The sequence below is a fragment of the Embiotoca jacksoni genome, unplaced genomic scaffold (genome assembly GCF_022577435.1).
Source record: "Embiotoca jacksoni isolate LCO1_2020_lvr unplaced genomic scaffold, fEmbJac1.0.p SCAF_5, whole genome shotgun sequence".
NCBI lineage: Eukaryota > Metazoa > Chordata > Actinopteri > Embiotocidae > Embiotoca > Embiotoca jacksoni.
Genome location: NW_027185403.1, coordinates 8828536 through 8853221, shown reverse-complemented (window position 1 = coordinate 8853221; position 24686 = coordinate 8828536). Strand labels below are relative to the sequence as shown.

Here is a 24686-nt window from a genome sequence, read left to right as displayed (position 1 = left end):
ATCTGAGTGTATATTAGCTGTCCATATCTCTTTAATTTCCCTGATCACGCCCTATCTGCATCTCTCTCTCTCCTATTAAACTCCTCCTTGTACTATACATTACTTTCTGTCTTTTCTATTCTTTTAGGGGCGGCTGCTGAACAATGTAAGGCACTTAATCACTACTGCTTTCCTTCTTTATGCCCCCACAACAACCTCGGTTGACTTCACTCCCCAATGACAAACCTAATCGAGCTTAAATTGGAAGGCCGAGCAGTTCCTCTTGTCTTTAGCCTCCTGGCTCCTTACCTGCCGGCCTCTGACATGCAAGGCACTTTGCAGCACTCTCACATTAAACTGCTGGAAAAATGGCCATTGATGTTGTGGCAGAGAGTTAAAAAGTCCATGATCTTCATGAATACATAGTTACAAAATGCCCCGGGTATCTGATTTCAACCTAAGGCGAACTAGAGAGACAAATGTGTTGTTTTCCATCAAATGAAAGAAGAAAACTAGGTTCTCTTCTGTCTTGAGTGTGTCCGTGAGTGCATGTGTATGTTTACCTCCATTTTAGAAGCAGGTATAGTTGCAGTTTCTGCCAGGTAAGTAGTCACAGCAGAGCAGCTGCAAACATATTGTATGTTGCTGAATACTAAAACACATAGGAGGTCTGCAGAGTATGTGCTCATACACTCACGCAAGTACATGTGTTCCCGATATGCATGCACACATGAACTCAGTTTCATTAAATAATAAAGGACAATTAAACCAAAAGCTTTTCCTGTCCATCCTGTTATTTTTTGGTTCATAAAATAACATACTCTGCATGTCTAACATGAGATTGACAGAAGAGGAGATAAGGGTATTTGGACTAACAAATCAAAGATATACTTTGGATGCATATCTATACACTGTTTAAAATGATAAGGTAAACATCTAACAGAGTTGAAACTTTGCACTTTGCACAGAAAAATTAAAAGTAAATCTATTCTGGTGTTTTCCATCTAGTGTTTGATATCTAAAACTAACTAACTAACTAACTAACTAACTAACTAACTAACTAACTAACTAACTAACTAACTAACTAACTAACTAACTAACTAACACTTAAGATGAGTCAGAAGTCAATCTGGACTTGTGTGCTCATTCAATGCAGTGCTGTCATGCATTAATAGCTTTCCATTATTTGACTTGGGCAGACTCGGCAGCCTTCAATACTCTATTATAGAACAGCTAATGCTTTAAGCTGCCTGAGCATTGTTATGTGTATAAAATCAATTAAGTGACTAAATAGGTCATTTACAGCTCAGCACTGAAAATATGTGATCTTTTAGTGTGTATAGGTGTGTGTGCGCTGCATCTTCCTTGAGAGTGGTAGAGAGTAGAGATATTTGAGTTAAAAGTGGATTTTCTCTTTTTTTTCCCAGAAAAATGTTACCAGATTTACAAAAATACAGATAGATAGATAGATAGATAGATAGATAGATAGATAGATAGTAGTAAATTAGTTGTTATTATGGATATTTTTGCATTTGGACTTGCAGAGTCCTGACGGTCCTAGAGCCATTTCTGAAAACGACTTCATTATTCCAAACCTATCACCTCTGAGTCACTGTGAGTCAGGTCCTAGGTTTGGCCCTTGGGTGAGTGGGTGGGTATGTGGGACGCAGGGGACGGGGGTTTGATGGAGAGGGGACTGGGGTTTGGTGGAGGGGGGACGGGGTTTGGTGGAGGGGGGGGCGGGACGTGCAGAAGTTGTCCATGTCGGCAGAGCGCACCTCGAGTCCAACCTCTCCACGGTCGGGAGCACGAAGGAAAATGTCGCTCTAATCTTGAGGCTTCACCGCAGGACTTTACCGACGTGAATCAATTCTTCGGTATCTTCTTTTTATCCTCGGAAAGTGTCGCCAGGCGCCGATGTATCGATGAATTTCTCCGGCAAACTAACAAACGTCTCCCTGCTGGTGCTCCTCGCAGCGCAAGGTAAGATAGCGCGCCGTGGATCTGTGCTGGACTCGCAACACAAAAAAAGTACAGCTACTCGATCATGTTAGAAGCCTATACCGTCACTTTATCTGTTTCACCTCGGCTTTAAATGTCTATCGGCTGCACACTTCACCTTAAGTTTACTCCGCTGATGATCACCTGACTGAAAACAAACTGCTTCCAACCCGCAGAAGAAGCACGAAAAAAACCCAATCTGTTCAATTTCACCCAGAGAGCGCGAATTATATTTTACTTCACTTTATCTAACAAATTGGATTGCATTCGTGCTTTGATGCAGCTTGATGATGACAAATAGCAGGACTGGCGGTCTGTGAGACGTCCTCCTCAAATTCCTGCGGGAGTTCAGGAGCGCACATCCGGCAGCAAAACGAGAGCTCTTCTTCACATTTCAGTGTAAGAAGACTTTCTGTATGTGCACTACTTTTCAACAAAGGAAACAACATTTTTAACCCGGCGTATATATATGCCTTACTAATGACAATCCCCACGTGCCTGTGAAATATAATATCACATGCGCTCTTCAAACTTGTAGAGTTATGCTCCAGAGATAGGGCCCCACTGGGATCCAGAGGCACGGAATATGATCTGGATCGTGACATGTCGCATTATAGCTGATACCTCAGCCCCTGGAGCGAGCTACTGTGAAGCAGCCATTCATGTAAAAAAAACCACATGGATGACATACGTTTCTACAGCGGCAGCTCAATAACTGTCAGTGTGGATTTCATCCCTAGATTATCCAGATGTGTAGGAATCAGAGGCTTTCACCTGCAGCAGAGGTCAGAGGTTATGGTCAGGTACAGTAGATCACAGTTGCCTTGGAGCTGTCGAGGTTCAGTATCTTGCTCAAGGCTGTATAAGCAAGCAGATGGTTGCCAGTGATAATTACTGCAGTGTCTACCACCTACAGGTGATCCTGATGCTTTAGGAGAAAATCAGAGTGGAAGTTATAAAGAAAACTCTCATATCCTGTGTGGTTTGTGTTTAATCACAAACTAGGTTGTCTGCATTTTGTTTTGCTCTATGCGTGATCCGTTTCGTTCTTTTCTTTTATTTGTAAAACCACCACCATGCATATTTTCTATTTTCTTCTGTCTTTGGATCATGTTAGGCTGCCAGTCTCCAGTGTGCTTTGAAACAGCAGATTGTGAAGCGGGGTCCTTGAGAGTGGCTCCCTGGGGACCCAGAGCAAAACCAAGAGCAGATAAATACTTTAAAGCAAAACTTTGTGCTGCATGCGTTCCGATGTAACCAAATGGTTATTTTTAATCCTGAACCTCATCTCATTCACTTCCACAAACACAGGCGTAGCAGGTTTCTTGGGAGAGCGCCTTTGCTGATGGGAGCACCCTCATAATGGGTATCTATGTGGGAGATAAATAACCCTCTTTAGAGTGGTAATACACTTTCTGGCAGCGCCTTTTGTTCTAAGTGCTCTCTGCTGTTTTGGTACTTTATCACTTGTCAGTTAAACAGTGTGAGATGTGCTTGTTTGATGTGCTTTAGTGTCTTTTTTTTGGTGGATTTTCTGTTGCTGAAGTTTGAGTGTCTGTACCATCTACAAGTTTCTATACTATACTATTTCCAAAGACGGAGAGCAGTAGAAGATGTAAAGGTATTTATTAGGCTGGCTGAAAAACTGTGAAACATTTGTATTGCCTTATTCCTCCTGTCAGTGCTGATTATTTCACACCATGCAAAAATCACTGCCAAATAATGCAATAAAGTGCAGATATGACTGTACTTGGCCTTTGGCTGATCCCCATGAAATGCAAGATTAAAAAAAAAATCATATACTTAAGATGTAGCTTTTTTAAACTTTGTTCATCCATTAAAGGCCATAGTTCATCGAAGTTAAAAGTATCGCTGCTTTATGTTGCCTGCGTAGTCAATATTTATAACAAAATCGATGCAAATCAATTTATTGACTGATTTAAATGTGTCATTTTAAAGGTACCTTAGCTCACCAAATCAGTTCAGCTAGAGTGAAAAGCTAAGATGCTGCAAAGCTATAGGAAGAGTTTAGTTCAGTTCACGTTTTACTTTTAACGACAGCCTTGTATAGGTAGGTGTCACATCTAACAGGGGCCACATTTGGTCGGCTCCCACTGGCTATCGGGGCCCGATTAGCTACCGCAGCTAATGTTTTTTTTTTTTTTTTTTTTTTTTTTCAGTAGAGCCGCACTTCCCACTTCAGTAAGCCTCGAGTCTTATGCTGCGAAAAGACGACATTTATTGCAAGTATCCTTATCACTAAAGCAGGCAGAGGAAAAACTAAATATGTACAATTTGTACATGCGCCAAAATGTTATGTTTTTTTATTGGCCAATGCTAAACCTTTTCAACAAGTTCTATGAACATTTTTTTTGTTGTTGTAATCCTGCTGACAACAAACCAACAAATTGCACTGTAAACATAACCTCTGTGGCAAAGTTAATAATATCTACTTCATTAGCATTTTGCGGGTGGCGTAGGTGACATATTTCTCAGTTTGTATCAGTGTATCATAGTAACCACCCAAGTCTTCCTTGGTTTATCCCAAACAAACCTAAATGTTTGCCTCCAGGACACGGTGTGCTTTGAATAGAGCCTGTAGGAGGAGGAGTTAAATTGGCTGTAGGTTAAATCAGTATTGTTTGTTGTTGTTGTTGTTGCTGTTTTAACTTTCGTACATCAGTGAGTTTGTCCCAGATGTCGTACCTGGAGGCCCCCCGGGAACAGCACTAAGTGCCTTTGAAATGTCACGCTCCAGTCGCCATGCGAGTTACACTGCTTCACACATCCTGTAACCTTAACGCAGACTTTGCAGTCGAGAGGAAGGCATGTGTTTCTGTATGCCACGTGAAATGAACTCGCTCAATTCTCTCTCCTTTTGCCTCCCCCTGTCATTCTCTTCAGCTGGACAGATTTGCTACAGCTAACTGCTTTGCCCTTGAACTGAGTGAATTTCAAAGGAGAACAGAGCCTTGAAAGGATGACAGTGTCTGTGCTCTCACAGCAGAACAGATTTTGCTCAAGTGGGAGGAAATCTACTCGATGTCCTTGCTAGTTAGAAGTGGTTAACTTGGCTCTTTGGAGGGAAAAATGAGAGAATTTTAGCCCTCACCTTCCTCTTTCCCCCCCCACTCTACCCTCTCCTCCTTTACTCAATCGCTCATTGACTCTGTGTGGGCTTTTGTCTAATTATGAACAGCGGCTGTATATGCAGATAATTGCTTGAAAAACACACATTGACACACTCCCAGCGGGGGTCCGATTAGTGGGCTGCAGAAGGTATTGTCTCCTGCCATCCGGGATCGGCTGATTTGTCCCCATCACAGAGGAAATGCTGATCCTGCTGTCCATGGGATTGGAGTATTTCAGTCAAAAATAGATTCTGGCTGAAATAGCTTGGAGGTAGGGAATGAGAGGTCTGTGCAGCATGGGATTGTTAGTTGGAGTCATGACTTTCAAAATAAAATCACAGCCTGCGGAAAAGATTGTGGTGCACATCAGCATCAATAAGGGCATGATGGGTTCCTTAAGGTTTGAGAGCGAGTGAATGAAAGTGCATGGTGCATTTCCCTGCAGCGTCTGGTCTGCACCATCTCCAGCAGAAATAACGGAGAGAGATGTCCAGCCATGCCTGCATTATACTGATCTGATCCGCATTAAGTTTCAACCTTTATCTCACTTAAGTGTGCATTTACAAAGGCTGCAGCTGCGTGTCGACAGTGTGAGGAGGATCTGCCCTCAAAACACTTCTGCCCAAGAGAGCAGCAAGCACAGGCTACTAATAATTCAAAATATATAGTCACAAGTGAATGTCTTAAATCAACAATGACTTTTTTTTAAATTTTATCAGTAGCATTAGAGATGGTTGATATTAAGCCTCTGTAGCCATTATCTCAGTGTACTTGTTATGGAGTTGTCTGCCTCCATCGCAGCATCATCAAGAATATTTGCTTCTCTGCCAGACGTAATTGCTCATCTGAGCTTTGCTTGGAACTTCAGAGCAGCTCTCTGGTTTCCCTCCCAGAAGCAATATAGTTGCATTAAAGTCTGACAGGCAATCAGTGTGTACGTATGTGTGCTAGTGTGTGGCTTAAGGACTGTGTGGTGGCTCGAGGATCCTCTTAACACGATTGTCATGTGATTATTGCGACCAAACTCCTGCTGCTTCCCTCTCACATATACTCTGTAACCACCACAGGCATCAGTAGCCTGATGCTACCCCTCCTATGGATTGGCTTAAACCACCATATTCCCCTCCAACACGTACACACACACACACACACACACACACACACACACACACACACACACACACACACACACACACACACACACACACACACAGAGAGAGAGACACACACTCATCCTCCTCCAGACAGCCCTGCTGCATTTAGTCCTGTCAGACATCCTGGTCTTCTGTGCTGGCAATGAACTGAGTCACGCTTCAGGATAGAAGGAGAGAAGGTGAGAAATAGAAAGCTGGAGATGACGTTCAACAAGATGCCTCAGATGGAGGGCGGGCACTTTTTCCTCCACATTTCTTGTGTCATTCCTCCTTCTGGCCACTCACTGTTTTCCTTTTGATTGACCTCTGTTTCTCTTGCAGTTTGGTATTTTTGAGTCGTGTTTATCCAAAGTTTCCTGAGTTGTTATCATCATTTAAGTTTGGGATTCAAAAAATGTCACATCTTCCTTACTGGCTTATTTTCTACAAGGTCATTCATTCTCATTCAGGCACAGAAAATACTGCTGATTTGTCAAAGCCTGCTGGCGTCTCAGGGATGCACACAAGGTGCCTTAGCTTTAAGCATCAAAACCACTTGGTTAGGTTTCAGAAAAGGTCATAGTATGGGTTAAAGAAAGTAAGTTAAGTAACGTAACGTAAAGTCACCTTTGACCTTCTCTATATGTGGATGTTGTCGCTCATTTTGTACTCCATCACACGGCCTTATTTGACTCAGGTGGCCACGGTGCACTGCAGACACCGAACTGTACCTTGTCTACCAAAGTCTTTTACAAAACGGGGGAATTTGACACCCTGGGAATGAGAACAGGCTCCCTCAGTGCATTTGGTGTCTAAAACAGACGTACAAGTTTAACAACTTTTAACTTTCATGGCTATCCGACAGGAAATAAGAACTCTTCTCATGCTGTTCAAACTACAATAATGTCATTCACAATACATTTTGCTGTTATTTTTCCGTCTCTAAACAGATGTTTGAAGTATTGTTGCTTTTCCAGCCCACTTCTGTTGAAAGAGTGATGATGGTCCTGGTCTTTCAGTTGTTGTCGGCAGTCGTCAAGTCAAATTTCTTCTTCTTTGAACTCTGTGCTTCTTTTTGACTTCATTAAAATGAACTCGTAATCATTGTCACTCAGCGCCAGCTTCAGCTTTGCTTTTGCTCAGCTGTGAAACCCACAGTGATTTCCCTCCTGTATTCATCATAGGTCTTGCTGACAGTCGGCTCCAGTTTCCAACAATTCCCACAATCAATGAGGTGAAGCATGATTTCAGTTTACAACAAAAACATTAGATGTTCTTGTGCCTCTTTTTTCAGTGGCTCAGCTGCCTGCTCAGAATCCATCAGTAGTACAGTATGGAACGAAAGTAAGCCCTCCATGAGCCACCCAGCTCTTCTTGTGTTTCCCATTCTCTCATCCATGTCGTGGGTCTCGGAAAATAGTGCAGCCCAGCATCATTTCTCATCATTTCCTTCCTGTTCCTTGATGGATCCTGAGAATTTACCTGGTCAGTGTGGGAAATGTGATCTCTGCCCTATTTGGTACAGCTCCACAGGGATACAGTTGTTAAATATCTCCATTGTTGTTTTGAGTGACTATCAATATGGAAGGGCCGGAGCGGAGCATTGAGCTGTTCATGCAGCCTCAGCTTTCCACGCTGCCTCAAACAATTATCCCTGCCATCAAGTCGTTTGATCCACTTGCAGCAATTATGTCACTACTTTTTCACTACTCAGGGCTCGAAGCTGTGGTCGAGACTCTTCTCTGAATGGATCGGAAAGCTACTTTCCTCTTTCTGGTTCTTTGACCTCGAATGGAAACACAATTGGGTGTGTGAATCGATTGAATTTCTCGCAGCAGATACAAACACAGAAAATCAGCACATTCTCATGACACCTGAGGTCTCTGGTCTACCACAGAATGAGACAAATAAGCCTATATTGATTTATGGAAGAGCCATGGATGAATCCTATGGAAGACATTATTTTCCTTCAAGGACAAGTCAAAATATTAGCAGAGAAAAAAAAAGTCTGTTTAGTGTAAAAATGACTTTGTAGGAAAAACATTTTTACCCAAACTCTTGAACAGAGCAGAAAACTTTAAGAATTATCATGGATTTGGGGCACAGGGGTTTTAAAAAGGTTTTTTTTAACTGAATACGGATTCAGTCAGTGCTGCCGACATGCGTGATAGACAGGCCAACTCCAGCGTCACTGTGGGAGAGATAATTAGACACTTGGACTCAGTTACCTGGAGCTGTGACTGCAATGTTGTGAAAGCGACCACAACCTCCCACTCCAAAGTTCCCAAACTGTTTAACAATGTTGCAACAGCACATTGTCATATTTCCAGCTGCCACTGCAACAAGGCAGCCTTGCAAATACGACAATATGCTAATTAAACATTTGGCAGCTCTTAATGATCATGGGGTCATAATCAATCATATTGAAACACAGGATGGTGTCTCTCATTTGATTTTTCTGTAGAATCGAGTGCTCCTTTTGGGCTCCCTGTCTATCTGCTCACCTCATTCATTACGGCTGTGGATAAAGTCACTGCTCACTGAGTTCAAATGGCCCAAACACTGGCAAATGTCTTTCTTCCCTTTGTTCTATGTCATAAGTTTTCTAAGGAAATATCCCAGTGAATTGCGTTGACTCTCGTGTTCACTGTTTTTCAATGACACTCCTCTTTTTGGGGATTACTATCCATTTTTCTGTTTGTCTGTTTGTTTGATACATACTGTATAAAGTGATTTTGAGGGAAGTATTATGCCAGGATCAGACTGGAGAAACAATAGTCATTCTGTTACAGTAGGTGGTTGTACAGTTTTACATGTTTCCCGTGATTTGTGCCAAATGATCCAGTCATTTCCTTGTTTTTGAAGAGGGAGGCGATGACTTTACCTCTGACCTGGAAGTAGGGATGCACTGATCTGACCAATACTTGATTTACTTGCAAAGGTCTGTATCGCGACTGATGCCAATCATCTTGTATCTCTAGCATTGTTTCTCTTAATCTTCATCATTTTTACCTTTTGTGTGAAGAAGAGTCCGTGCTCCTCGTCACAGGATTTGTCATATAAGTTGTCAAAATGAGAGAGGAAAAAAAAAAATTCTGATTTGCTAAGCTTTTTGTCAGGACATCCTGGTATATCGCAGATGGTGTCACAGTTGCCTACCGCTATGACTCGGTATACAAGATAAAACCAGCAGTTGTTCGTTCCTGAAGCTCATCTTCCTTGCTAACATCACGTGTCTGTTAACGGGGCCAGGGAACTTACTTCACTTTTATTTTGAGTGTTGAAAGGTTCACTTATGTATACTGTGGGCTCAACAGGCTATCTTTACACCTGGAAAAATGTCTTTATTATAATTTTTTTTGGGGGGATTTATATAAAATATCTTGTGACAAACTGTGAATGCAGAGAATATGACCTAAACTCCCAGATCTTCTCAGATGAAAGAATGAAGGCAAGGAGCTATTGAATTTCATGCATCAGCGGAAAAAAAAAAATCATATGCTGTTCAGAGTGAGTCAAACCAAAGGAGAATGGACACTGTGCATAAATAGGAACGTGTGCGTACACTCAGTCACACACACACACACACACACACACACACACACACACACACACACACACACACACACACACACAGCTACGTGTATGTAGGGTGAGCCCTCATACATGAAGACCCGCACAGGTTAAGCACAATATGCTTAATGTGATGGTCACAGCAAGTGTCGTAATCACCGTGGGATCCTCTCGTGCGTCACTCAGCGTGTCACAGTCAGGCCATAAAAAACCCTGGAGAGCAAAGACACGCCATGCAGCTTTTCTCTGCTTGTTCTTGCTGTCAGTTTTCTCCTCCTATCTCCCCTCTCCGCCGTCTCCCTCTTTGTAACTCTTTTCGATACACTCACACTCGCTGCCAGTGTATTTTTGGAGGGTAATTAGTTCCTTCGCAGTGTCCACCGCTGGCTCCCATGCTCATCCTGTTAAGCACATGCCTGATCAAAGAGCCTCCCACAGGCCACGGGTCTTTCTGCAGATTTACTCTCCTGTAATCACGAGAGGCAAAGACACACTCACTGTTTAGTTTGCTAATTCTAATTCTAATTCTATCAATGGGGCTTTTTAAGGGTGAAATGCATGACTGTGTGACTTGGCTTCATCTGCGTCAGTACAAAGGCTTGTCACTTCGGGACCGAATCACAAAGACAGGGGGAAGGAAAGAGCACACGTCTGGTACAATGCAACATGATTGTCAAGCTACTTTCACATAATTTGCATAATCAGATGCGTGGACATTTCTGTCTACAGTGATTAACAACTGTCCTCTGACGCTTTAAACACCTGAGCTGAGAAAATGTGGACATGTTTTGATGGTGATGATCCCTGGAGATATTCTTACTGCCATGGTGCTTTGTTCATCAACCAACCAGTCGCAATTGCCATTGCAATTTTTAACAGATATTTCTGTTTCCCAGGTGATATGTCAACATTACTTTCCTGACTGTTCTCTAAGCCCCATCAGGAGGTTGGCATTTGGGGTTGGGAGTGAAATATCTCAACAACCTTTTGATGGAGTGTCATGTCAGACAATCAAGGTCCTCATTGAGATAAGTTGTAATAACTGTGATGATCTCTTAACTTTTTGGTTTGGTCATCAGAACCGAAATTCTATTATTTTAGTGTTAGTATCTTTTAGGCTTTCTTTTAGTCTGTTTTTTTGTGTTTCCTGTTTTAATGTGAAGTTCTCCATTGCATTGTTGTTTAACTTTCCACCCTTGTGTGTTTCCTGCTCATTTGATCCTTCTCACCTGTTTCCACTTTCCCGTTTCTTCCCACTGCTTCCCGGCCACTCTGCTCACCTGTTTCCTCTTCATTATCAGGCTCCTCTGTTTATATTACTCCTTTTCTGTTTTTCAGTTTGCCTCTGTTCCTAGATTTTTGTCTCGTGCCATTCTGTGTCCGTGTACGTTTCTTTGTTTTACTGGCCATGCCAGCACCAGGTGTTACACGTAGCACAGTTTGGGACTCATTGCTCTAGAGACATTATCGAGTCAAAATGTTCACTCACAGTTTGGTTTATGATCAAACGCCTGCAAATCCAATGCCATTTCCAGCTGTAATTTGTCTTTATTTAGTAAACCTTAGAAGAAGAATCATTTTATTTGCAAGTGTGTAACATACAGTATGTGTTTTTTTTTATTTTTTATAGACATGTGTATGACTTCTGCATGCTGCTTTAGCTGTTCTCACCCACAATCCTCTGTGCGGTGGAAGATACGTCACATCGACTGAGCTGCTGAGACAGTTGGTGGCGCTATGGCTCCGCCAGCAAAAGGAAGAAAGAGAAGAAGACGCATTAAAAAGAAGCAAACTTGTTCCAAATCGCATCCTTTTTCTTTGTACTTCAAATGTCCTGCTACGTATCGTGACGGATATGACCAAGAGGGTAAAAGTTTCAGGCGCATTTTTATGATGAAGTTCTATGTCCCAATTGTATACATACTACATGCAACAGTACATACTTTGTAAGGGTACTTGTAGTACTTACTAAAAGTAAAATTAAAAAGTATTCAGAATGCAGGGGTCATGTGCTCTGCATATAAATCTGAACCTGATCTCTGTTAGAGTGACGTGTTTACTGATGGAAGGGAGTTTTTCATAAATCGTCCTTCACCATGAATGTTTTATTACTTCTTGCCTGTTACTTTCACATGCACACTTAAAAATTAACTGCTGTGGCTCACAAATTAAACCCTCACATTAAATACCACAGAGTGTGGCGAGCAGTAAAAGAAGGGAATAATCAGCAGAGGTGAAAGTGCAAAGGTTATAATTAACTTCCTTGAAACTGAGGCTTCTTAAGATCTTTAGTGGTAGAAAAAAATAAAGGGAATTAGCCGAGTGACTGTGCAACACAGGACAAAAAAAAAATTATTGGCTTCATTTTTTTTTTCTTATGTCACAACGAACAAAAGGTCCAATTAATTGACTGATTATAATTGCCCTGGCTTTCCCTCACCCAATTAGAGGCTTAAACAAGGTTCTGACAGTGTGGCGAATCAGGGAGCTGTGGTTAGTTTTTAAGGCAGGTACTAAGAGCTGAAATTACACAAGTGTCTCTGGAGAAAGGTCTTTTCATTAAGCTTTAAGACTCAACTCGCCTCTGTCAGTGACCTCGGAAAACTTCTCGAGAGTTTTGAAGTCATTATTGCCCCTAATGCAACTTTTTACTCCATGAACATTGGTGCTACATCTGGTTTTGTTTTTAGTTTGTGCAGTTTTGTAGATGTTTTATGTGTTTTTTGCTCCCAACATCTCCACTGAAGTCAAATTAAATCAGCTTTTCTGATTCCTACATAACGCAGCCTAATTGTTATTTATCTCAGTGGACATGAATGACTTCTGCCTCCACTAATATGCCCAGCTGGATGTGTTTTATTTTAATTTAAATTTTAGCAACACTATTTATTATTTAAATTATTTAAAATCAATGTGGTGTGTAAATTATTGGGCCATATTTAGTCATTGCACAACCTCCTTTTTTTTGCTGCAGCGTGCTGTTCATAGTTTTGACCTTTATTTGCAACTAAATATTGTCTCTAATCTTATTTGTGTGTTGTCTTTTTTTTATGTGCACCAGACATTGTGATTATATAAGTGTTGTTTTTTAGTGATCAAAATTTTAGCTCAGTAGGCTGAGTATACCTCTGAGCTGCGTTGGTCCTCAAAGAGTTGAAAACAAAAGTATTGTAAAACCTAGGAAAGGCTTCAGAAGTTAAGTCACTGCCTCTCTGAATTACTGTTGGTGGACTCTAACATTATTAGAAAAGTTTCAGATGAATATCCCCCTCAGATAAATTAACTTGGGATAAGATTGAGTGATATTCATTTGTTTCTCTTGGCCTGGCAGGTTAAAATAGATGTTGTGAGCATGTCCCTTAATATGGGAATACATACAGACTGTGAGCCGAGATGTCTGGAAGATATTCATTTAAGTCTACTCCCAATGGTAATAAACCGAAGAATGACTTTATTACTTTACTGTATGCACAGTGAATATGAAATATTTGTTTCAGCATAGGTTCTTCAAAAGATGTGATATTAAGGTACCACCTCTACTGAAAGTCAACTTTAATCCAAAGGGAATGTGTTGGATATTATGTCTTGTAATAGTTGAAGACATTACTAATACTGGTAAATATCAGCCATATAATAATAATAATAATAATAATAATAATAATAATATTAATAAAAGTAATAAAGTTAAGGCCACTGGAAAAGAGGGGAGGGCCCGCTGGCAAAACTAAATGATTGTGGTTAACTCTGCTGCTGGTCTCTTAATTATTTATACCAACAAAACCAATTGTGCACATTGTTGATAGCTGATATGTTCTGTAAAACCTCTTTCTAGGACAAATCTGTAGTTATGAATGTTTGTAACCTTCATGTGCTTACTGTAAAATGGTGTTTCAGTTATTGTTCTTCCTTTTTTCTGTTTTAAAACACGACACAAATAATGAGATGAAGAAGAGTAGTAAAGAACAAGATGGCAGGAATAGAAATATCAGAGTTGAATTGTGAATCAGTTTTCCATCATTTCTGGTTTGTAGCACGCTAACTGACTCGACACTTCCGATTAAAGGTCCTTGTTTTATTTAGTTGTTGCCACGGAAACAAACCCTTTCAGGGAATGCAGCTATTTGTGTGTATATGGGTTGCGCTGCACTGGCCCTTTTTGTGAAACACATTCACCTCCATCTCTAAAACGGTTCAGGCAGCTCGCTAAGTGCAGTCTTGATGGTTTTGTTCTGCGTTCAATAATATTTTCAACCCTTCTTTACTTGTGATGGAAGAAGAGGTTGGCTTCTGCTTTTTTAAAAAAAAAAAATCAGTTGTTGTTGTTGTTGTTGTCAAACTGTGGTGTCCTGTGTTACCCAAAAGTAAAGAGTAAAATAGAGGAGAGGAACATGACAAAGGAAAGATGTGATGAAGAGACTGGAATGAAGACACAGAGTAAGTTTAACCAAGAGACATTATTTCCATTTCTGTGGTGATGAATTGAGGATACAGAGCTGCAGCCTCTGGAACAGTGTTTGAGGTTGTGCTAGTGGTGTGAGTGTGTGCTGTCCCAAGTGAGGCCACATTTTCTGCTTGGATGGGCGTGGGTCTATGTGCCATCCCGAGCACCAGTGTTACTAGTGACAGATTTCCACATCGTGACCTTCAGTCCAGCCTTACACACACACACACACACACACACAAACACTTCTGCAGACACTCTGGCCAAGGACACATTCCTCTTTTTTTGGTTAAAGCACCTTGTTTTTGGAGTTTTCACAAAAGCTTTCAGTCTTTGTCTTCATTGTGCCCATTTTCCATCCAGAGCAAAAATATACTGATTAAATAGTTCAAACTCCTTGTGATGTGTAGACATGTGGACAGATGTGATCTTATTTGCTCAGAATATCCACTGCCATGTCTCAAGTATGACAGAGGTTAAAGGGATTTGTTTTTTGATGCTTAAACTAAACAAAGCACCACAAATAATATTCCATTTACCTTAATTGAATCAGGGAGGAGAGAAGTCTGAGTCGCGTATGTGTCAAAACTTTATGAAATATAGGTAACCTACCTGTATGGATTGATGCTTTTAGGAGTGAGTCCTTTAATAAAGATGTAGGTGTATGTGATGTTTAGTCTGTTGGTAGTGGCACGAGATGAAAGTGAGGAAATGTTGAAGCTGTTCTGAGTAACGTGGATTCAATGTGATGGCTAATGTGTTGCAATTTGCTTTGCGTCATTCTTTGTCTCTGTTTAATTCGTCCTTGTGTCCCTTTAATATTTGGTTGAGCAGACATTAATATGAAATCCTTTTGAGTGACTGACCTTTTAGCAATATTGGAGTTCTTTGAGAGCTCAACAAAGCCCCATTTCAACACAGTGAACGTGAATTGACAGTGTTTTCCCTTGTCTGCTCATCTTTTTCTGTTCCTTCATCATCATCATCATCATCATCATCATCATCATCATCATCATCATCATCATCATCTTCTTCTTCTTTTTCATTAGGCTGTTTTCCATCGAAGGGGGAGGACAGATTATTTCGGAGGCTGTTCCGAAGGTACAATCAGTTCATCCGACCGGTGGAGAATGTATCCGATCCAGTTACTGTGGAGTTTGAGGTGTCCATGTCTCAGCTTGTCAAAGTGGTAAGAGCAGAAAGTCTGTATGAAAATAAAGTTTGTAAAGTGTGTGTAAGACAGTATGGCTGATCCATTCAATGGACTGATTTTACCTGCATGTCCTTTCAGGATGAAGTGAATCAAATCATGGAAACCAACCTGTGGCTGAGACATGTGAGTGCTGATTACGTTCTTTATACAAGTTGTCTCGTGTTATTTGTTCAAAGTGAATGATGATTATATCTGGTTTTGGCTTTCTTTTAGGTGTGGAACGACTACAAATTGAAATGGATCCCCATTGAGTTCGATGGGATTGAGTTCATACGAGTTCCCTCCAATAAGATCTGGAGGCCAGACATCGTTTTGTACAACAAGTAAGTTTCAGTGCACCAATGGGAGGTGCATGTCTCCATGCTTAGCTTTTCTAAGGCGATGCAAAGAGACATCTCGCACGATAGGCAACACATTACTGTATTTACATATATACATGTCCGACATATATTTTCTATAAAATAATTTGCCAGCCATCAAATTACTTTTGCTTGCCAGTTAAATAATCATGCCTGTCTGAATGCAGAGCTTACCCTCTTTAACTTTTTTTTTTTTTTTTTAAATTTTTTTTAACTTCTTTACTTTATTTCTTTACTTTTCTTCGTACTTGCTTATGTTATTTATGCTCGCCATCCTCTGACATTTTGAGGTAAATGTTATAATGGCCTTTAAAATGCTCTCACAGTGCTGTAGGTGATTTCCTTGTGGAAGACAAGACCAAGGCTCTGCTGAAATTTGATGGCACGATCACTTGGGTTCCTCCTGCAATTTTCAAATCCTCCTGCCCCATGGACATCACCTACTTCCCCTTTGACTACCAGAACTGCTCTATGAAGTTTGGCTCCTGGACCTACGACAAGGCGAAGATCGACCTGGTGCTCATTGGCTCAAAGGTCAGAGAGATCGTCCAGGGTAACGAGGATGAGAGTAGCTGTTTTCTCAAATGAACTTAAGAGACGGCAAACAACACATTTGTTTATTCATCAAGCTGTTCATATGCTTAAAAAATGTCACCAATATGTTTTGGGTAAACCTGAATTGTTGCAACAGGCGGCATTGCTGATGCATCGACAAGCTCTTTGCTCCTCGGTGTGCCACTAACCTTAGCTTGTTGCTGTTAGTCTGCATGTAGAACTTGTATTCTCTTTGTGCCACCACTTAGACACACTTTCAGTATTAAGTGATCAAAGTCCTTGATTTGTGCAAAAAAAATACAATCCAAAAAATACTTTGACATAGGCAGACTGCTCAAGCCTCATATTTGCTTCAGATAAACTTTATATAATGTATTTTTACATAAAACCACGATTTTGTATTTGTCCCCCATCACTTACACTGAAAATAATTTGGGGGCTGATTTTTTTCAGGGCTTGAAAGGAAGGAACGGTTATAGCAAGCAAAACTTGTTGCGGTGTTGAAATTGGCACCTGAATATTGTTTTAAAGCAGATTCTTTTCAGATGGAAAAACATTTTACAAGTCGCTTTTTCTCTTTAAACCAGGGGTCACCAACCTTGTTTTCCTTGAGAGCTCTGATGATCTACTGGGTAGATTGTGATCTACTGGTTGGAGACCCCTGCTTTAAACTGTCTTGATTTCTATTAACATATACAGAAAAATGTTGGTGTTCAAATATTTTTCCTAAAAGTAATTCGCACATTTGATTCACCAGGTGAACCTGAAAGACTTCTGGGAAAGTGGGGAGTGGGAGATCATCGACGCACCAGGATACAAGCACGACATCAAGTATAACTGCTGTGAAGAGATCTACCCGGACATCACCTACTCCTTCTACATCCGCCGCCTGCCTCTCTTTTACACCATCAACCTCATCATCCCCTGCCTCCTCATCTCCTTCCTCACGGTGCTGGTCTTCTACCTCCCGTCAGACTGTGGGGAGAAGGTCACCCTGTGTATCTCCGTCCTCCTCTCCCTCACTGTCTTCCTGCTCGTCATCACCGAGACCATCCCTTCTACCTCGCTCGTCATCCCACTGATCGGGGAGTACCTTCTCTTCACGATGATATTCGTCACACTTAGCATCGTCATCACTGTCTTTGTGCTGAATGTCCACTACCGCACCCCAATGACTCACACAATGCCGGAGTGGGTGAGGTCTGTCTTCCTCGGGGTGCTGCCAAGGGTAATGCTGATGAGGCGGCCTATTGACCAGGGCTGCTCCTCACCTGCCAGTATCACAGGAGAGATGGGAGGAGGAGGAACCAGCGGAGGGAACAAGAAGAGGAAGAACAGCATTGGAAGTGGCTCAGGAAGTGTTAGTGTTGGAGGTATAACGGGGGGTGTCGCGTGTCCACAGCTGGATAGTGCCGCAGGTGGAGTGGGAGGAACCTCCTCAGCTGGCGGCTCCATGAACTGTGTGGAGTATGGTGATATGAACCGTGACTTGAACCGGGAGATGAACCGGGATATGAACAGGAGGTGCCCCTACAGAGGCAAGGAGGTACCGACTCCTGTGCCGCCTCCGATGGCGCCGCCGCCTCTAATGGCGCCGCCGCCGCCTCCTCCTCCTCCTCCTCCTCCTCCTCCGGCACCTCCAACTCAGGGGCCCCAGGAGTCAGACCTGCCCAAGCTGTCAAGGCCCCTAAATGCCCCATCCCCAGTCAATGCTGTCGTGGCCTTTTCGGTGGTGTCTCCAGAGATCAAGCAGGCTATTGAGAGCGTAAAATACATCGCAGAGAACATGAGGACTCGCAACAAAGCCAAAGAGGTATGCAAAAAAACAGTTCAAGTTGTGTGTGTGTGTGTGTTGCTGTCTGCAAAATAATTGAGGTAGATAAGCTGTTGTGGAACAGTCACTGTGTACTTTATTTATTGTTGGCCATTTATTTTGGGAATGTTAGCATTAGTTTGCATCTTCCCATTAGATATAAGATTTTTCTCAGCAGAACGTCTAATAATATTGTAAAATCATAATTCAGTATCACACTGCAAATCCACAAGTGAATAGTGAAGAGCCTCACTCTGAGCTGTTAGATAGTGTCAGCTGCTCAATGACAACGTGAAGCTGCACTGATTACCATAATATTATTCACAGAAAAGCTCTTCAAATCACATTCTGTTTTCATATGTAATAAGAAATAGCATTTAAATTCAAATGGACTGTTCTTACATATCAGTCTGTTTACAAGTCTTGGAGAGTATGAAGGTAATTGTTGAAAAAAAAAGTTGTATGAAGCCTTTTTGTGGCTTCAGAGACAGCTGTGCAAAATCTGTGCACAGTGACCTCGCTTCAGGAAATGTTGGTTAGGGCTACAAAACAGCTACATGCTTCTCCTCAAGCCTTAATCATAACCTCGTCCTTAATCCTTAAAATAAATCATGTTGTGTGGACCACACTTTTTATTCTTAGAATGGTGACAACAGATTTTGTTCCCACAATATACACAGCACACACACATAACAAAAGCTAAACAGCATGTGTGTTATCTCTGCAGAGTAGGTGAATTTCTGTGTAGCTTAGTAAATAGCGTAGAAACCATTTACCCAGGGCTATAAAGGGAGTGTAAAGCTGCTTGTTTGTCACAGATGAAGGGCTTTGTGAATGCCTCCCTCCCACTCTGAATGGTCCTGATATGTTTGTTGCTTCAGCTCCATCTTTTCTTAGCAGTGCTTGGATCTTTCTTTGATGCATGCAGAATAGCCACACTGCCTCCTCTGTGCACACACAATGGCATTATGGTCACTGCAGCCATGATCGTATTGTCTACACCTGACTGATCAATGAATACTCGTACTATATGCAGTTCTGCACAAATGTTTTCAATGCTAAAAGGAAGTGATGTTGTGCTTTTATAAACAATGCTAGGAATATCAGGAGGCCCAGACTGACTCCATGATGCTGAGATCAGGGCTTTGTAAGGGCCATATCATCGGTTGCAGGACTCTTTGTTCTTATTGTCGCTGAAGATAAAAATTGTTATCACTAAGGTTGGATGTTTGGGGTCTTTGTCAGGCAGCAGTAATCTTTTAGGACCAATCAGCCCCTTCACTGATTGTACTGCGTGATATGACTGTCCACACACACACACATTTAGAAACTACTCCAAATATAAACATATGCATGATCGTAAACTCTTCTCTCAGGCTCTTTTACACAGAAATAGGAACGCACACATTACCCTCATTGCCATACTGCTCTAGTGTCGACACAGTGAGATGCAGCGAATGTGACAATTTGTACCATTGCTGTAAAGTTCACAACAGCCATTAAGCAAAGGTCGCTGGGAGTATTTAAGGGAAGGAGAAAGAGCACAATGAATATAAATATGTGTGGCCTAAACATTTCTGCATATGCACACACACCAAAGTTCCCCTCTTATTTTCTCCTCAGGTGGAGGATGACTGGAAGTACGTCGCCATGGTCATCGACAGGATTTTTCTGTGGGTTTTTGTGACGGTGTGTGTGCTGGGAACTCTGGGACTCTTCCTCCAGCCAGTCATCAACTTCTTCAAATGAGACACTTGTCTTCGTCCCCGCTCTTTCTCCCTTTTTCTGTCTACCTCTGTCTGCTTCTTTGTCCAGCTTGAATTACTTTGGGAGTGCCCCCCCCCCCCGCAGCTCTTTTACATCAAACACTAGTGTACCAATTGTCCTCCTTTTCTGACTTTTTGTCTCTCCTCTGTCTGTCCCTTACTCTTCTCTGGGACTCCATCATCAGCCATCAGCCTTCAGCTGTCTGCTTCCTCACATGATTTACCCAGATTTCCTATGTTTTGCCCCATCAGTAAGAGCAATGCTGGTTATCTGATCTCTTTCCCCCCAAATCAGTTTTTTCAAACCTTATTATCACATCTGCTCTCTTTTCTTTGTTTTTCTCCTCTCCTGGGCCACGCTATGACCTGCCACTGCTGACAGTATCTCTTTTTTCAAAGTCAACTTCTGTCTCCCAGTGTGGCTGCATTTCTATTCTGTGTTCTACTGAAAATGTCCACTCGTCCTTCCACAGTTGTTGATATTATACAGTCTTATTTAATGTTTAACATTGTCAGGCAGTTATTTAACTAATCATCACTGCAATTACTGTCAAAGAACCTCCTAAAATATGATTCACAAAAAAAGAAGACCCTGAATAACTTTGTCATACCACTTAGTAGTTGTAAGCCAGAGCGATAAAGACAGGATACTTTTGAATTGTAGTACAGTAAGTTTAGAAAATATTTTTTGACAGCTGGTAATGATCTTGTGTTTTCCTGTTGTCAGATACCAGTTCTCTGTATGTTTCCCTGTAAATTTCTTTGTAAAATATAAGGAATTTATGCATGGCTTGTGAGAAGAGCACTGGCTGTAGACTGATGTGTGTTATACAGTATATATATTTATTTATGCACCACATAAATTGCCAACAACAGTTCGAACCTACAATCTATAGACACACTTTGAATTGCACAATGTAGATTAAACTTGTAAAAAGACTTAAAGTAACAAAACTGACTCTAGTCGTTTTTAGTAATACTAAGGTCCCTGACTCTGTTGGAGTTTGAATAATCAGCCAAAGATTGGTAAGGTGAAGTGTGTGTGTAAAAGGAAATCATCCCTAAATGTTGTAATCCTGCTGGGGGCTTAAAAAAAAAGAAGTATTTTCTCTGTGTGATTTTGTCTGCATGCATCCTACATCTCAGTTGCGGCATACTGTCTAATGACACAGAGGTTTGAAGCTGTACAGTAAAACAATAATCAGTGTCTGTATAAGAGATACGAGAGAGAGAGGAAAGAGGTAAAGGACAGATCACAGTAGTAACAGTAGGTTAATAAAAATTGATAAAAAAAAAAAAACATTTGCAGGCATGTGCAGCCTGCAAATTACTGTATACTGTGGATACAATGTAATGTAATGTAATGTAGAGATAATAATCTTCTGAAGACAATGAGCCGTAAAGAATATTTTAGCAAATGAAAACTAGAGTTTTTTTTTTTAGAGGAGCTTTCTGTTCAATACCACAATACAAAGCAAAAAGTCCACAATGTACAATGTAATTACAGCTGTAGCTCGTTTTCATGTTGTTTAGAGTCTCAGAACAGGTGTGGTTTAAGTTGAGCTGGTTTTATTGCCAGTATGTAGAAGTCATATTTTCATTCAGTGTTGTTCAATCACTGGCGTTTTGTTGAGCTTTTGCTGTAAATATAACATTTACAGCATATTACAAAACTATAATTCTCCTGCATTCTTTCTTCATTCCCTTTCTTAAATGTATTTTAGCGTCCAGCACAAGAGCCAACAATTTGTCAGTGACATATGGATGAGTGTGCTGTCGGCTGTTATTGTGACATATTGGTGCTGTATAATGGCCAAGATTACAAAGGTACCAGTGCAAAGGTACCAGTGCAACTAACAATGCTTAAATTGTAAGTGGAAACTCCTCAGAGAAGATATGATATGAGTGAGGAACTGTATGAATATTGTTCAGTCACTCAAACAATATTTATTTCATAATCATCTGATGCAGCTGCATCTCATAGTTGCGAGACTAAACTTATATCAGGTGGTTGTGAGTTTGTGTTAGATCCAACTCTGAGTTTGTAGCTGCTGGTCACGAAAACAGAGGAAGACCACAGCGAACACAGGACTGGAGGAATGGTGAAATGAGGTAGAAAACAAAAGGGCTGGAGGAGTGATAAGAGAATGGAGTTAGGTGTCAGGAGAGTTATCCAGCTGGGGAGGAACTGCCAGATGTGCTCGCTCTTTTTTTGTCGGGGTCCAGATGAGTCAGCCCATAAAACTCCCAAATGCACTGCAGATATATACATGGACTGCAAGTGGAAGTTTGGGTTGTGGAAAAATAGTCACATAGAACCTTTGTGAATGACCTTTATTGATTTATTTTAAATAAACCTTACAGGATAAACACAATTTTAATACATTTGTATTTGATTATTTTATGTTATTGATTTGTCCTTTATCTTTTATCTCTCTTAATTGTGAAGTGCTTCATAAGTAAAAAGTATTTTTTAGTATCTATATATAAAATATCAACTAGACATTCAGTAGTTATTCTGTAGCACTACTTGACAGAATTAGCTTTTGATAATTATAAAGGCAGTTTCAGGATGTATTCACCTCAGTGGAAATTTAGTGTGTCATAGGCAAAAATAGGCATGAGTCTGAAATCAGTTTTTAAAAGACAAAGCACGTACAGAAACCTTGGTGCACACAGAGTGGGTAAAATTAAACCTTCAAATGGTACAAACGGCATCTCCAAAGTCCACATTTTTCTTTGACGCTCCTCTCTTTTTCTGACTTATCCCTCTTTCCCTCCCTCTATCAAAGGTCACGGGTAAATCTGAATGTGCCTGTCAGCTCTCTCTCTCTCTCTCTCTCTCTCTCTCTCTCTCTCTGTGTCTCTCACGCACACACTGAAAGTTCAGAGTAGTGAAAGCACAATGTACAGCCCTTTACGCCTCGAGTCACATTGGAGTGTGACTATGGCTTTGAGTTGGCCCTCCCTGTGGCTCTCATCAACTCAGCCGCTCACGATTAATCCCTACTTATGTATACTCAATGAGCATGTACACGTTTGTGTTTGTGCACGAGTGTCTGTGTTTAAGAGAAGGGAAGATTACACATGTCACCTGAGGAAGAAGCGGAGAGAGATTGTCGAGGCAGTGGACGTGTGTGCATGTTTATGTGTGTCCATATGTGCACTCGATAGCTTCGGTTCTCACTACATCCGGATTATAGGATGGATGGAGTCTAGCTATAAATATGGAGATGACGCAGCGGCAGCAGGAGCCCCACCGCAGACACTCGTAGCATCCCATCAGTCTCAGTCGGCAGCCTGACAGGGTCACATCAGCGCCTGGCTGCCACGGAATGAAGAGATCAGTCAGAGATCCACCAGCTATATTTGGACAGTATGTGTGTGATGCATGCAATTTTCCAAACAGGCTTATTGAGTAGCCCTTAAAACTTTTAATAGGGAATAAATTGGTAAACAAGCCCCACAACACCGCATTCCTTTTTAATCTGTTTCACATTAAAGCTCTCATTCCTCTTCGACAAAGATGTTTGTCTTTAACGTATTTAGATCCCACTTATACAATAGTTTGAAAAAGACTCAGAAATTGGCTGCTTCTAGAAAGGCGCCGCCACTTTAATCTGAATTTGTAATGGTGCAAGTTTGATATTTTCAAGCTGTGGATGTTTCTTGAATGATTGGACTTCAAGTACTTGGAGGCAGTCAGAGCAAAGCAGAGCGCTGCAAAAGCTCTGGGTGGTAAATTGATGTATAATACATTATTAAGCCAGCCACATGGATGAATATTTTACATGATTCGTCACTGTTGACGACAAATGTTCGCATCCAACTCCTGGATAGCAGGACTCTAGGATGACAGACTTGTCGCAGCTTGTCTGTCTGTCAGCTTGTCTGTCTGTTTGGGATCAAACATTTTGAAAAATAAAAGCATTGTTTTGTAACCTACTTTATTTTCTTTTACAAAAAACGTCTTTAAAACCTCATTTATTTTGGCCCACATGACTCTCTCTTCATCTTTTACCCTAAACTGACGCTTTCTCTATGTCTTGCTTTTCCCTTTCTGGCTTTCTTCAGTAGTTTTGGGGACCCAAGAAGCAAAGATATGATGAGGGGAAATCTTCAGTGGACCTCTTGGAGCTAGCTGAGACATAGGGTGGGGTTGTAGGGTGAGATGGGGGCATACTGCAGAAGGGTGGATGGTGAATTAGGGTAGTCTCTTGTGTCGTTGGGAGCAGAGCGGTACATGCCTGCGGCCAGTCGACCATGGATAAGTAAAGGAGACTCTGTTAAATAATTAATTCCAATGGGAGCCTTCTGAACAGTCGCGCACACATACATTTAGGGTCCTCTCACACATGCAAATGGATGCTTCTTTAAGTAGAATACTGCGCACAGTCACGCCAAACACACACTCACATGTGTTTGCAAAGAAATGGCTTCTAATTTTTGTCCTAAATGAATATTTATTGAGGAGATATTATCTTGGTATTAAGAGAGAGGATTTTGGTGGAACGACAACAACAAAATGTAGAGGGTTTTTCCAGTTTGGAGCAACCATCACAAAAATGTAACTTGAATCAAGAAACAATTTGCATTTCATTGTGGCATGTTATGTTATATTTAAATGATTAAATAACCAATTGAATAAACAATATATGTTTTAATTTTCGTTCTTTGGTCTGTTTTTGGTAAAGAGAAATATTGGATTCATTGCCATCTTTC

General features: G+C 41.2%; 1 protein-coding gene across 1 annotated transcript; it reads left to right on the top strand.

Moving 5' to 3' along the window:
• The first annotated feature begins 1733 nt into the window (after nt 1–1733).
• Nucleotides 1734–24597, top strand: LOC138211389 (neuronal acetylcholine receptor subunit alpha-3-like). The gene is made up of 7 exons (XM_069171222.1): nt 1734–1962; nt 15308–15447; nt 15550–15594; nt 15685–15794; nt 16157–16364; nt 17143–18198; nt 19822–24597. Exons 1-7 carry the CDS (start codon nt 1905–1907, stop codon nt 19945–19947), a joined length of 1743 nt encoding a protein of 580 aa, XP_069027323.1. The 5' UTR covers nt 1734–1904; the 3' UTR covers nt 19948–24597.
• The last annotated feature ends 89 nt before the right edge of the window (nt 24598–24686 follow it).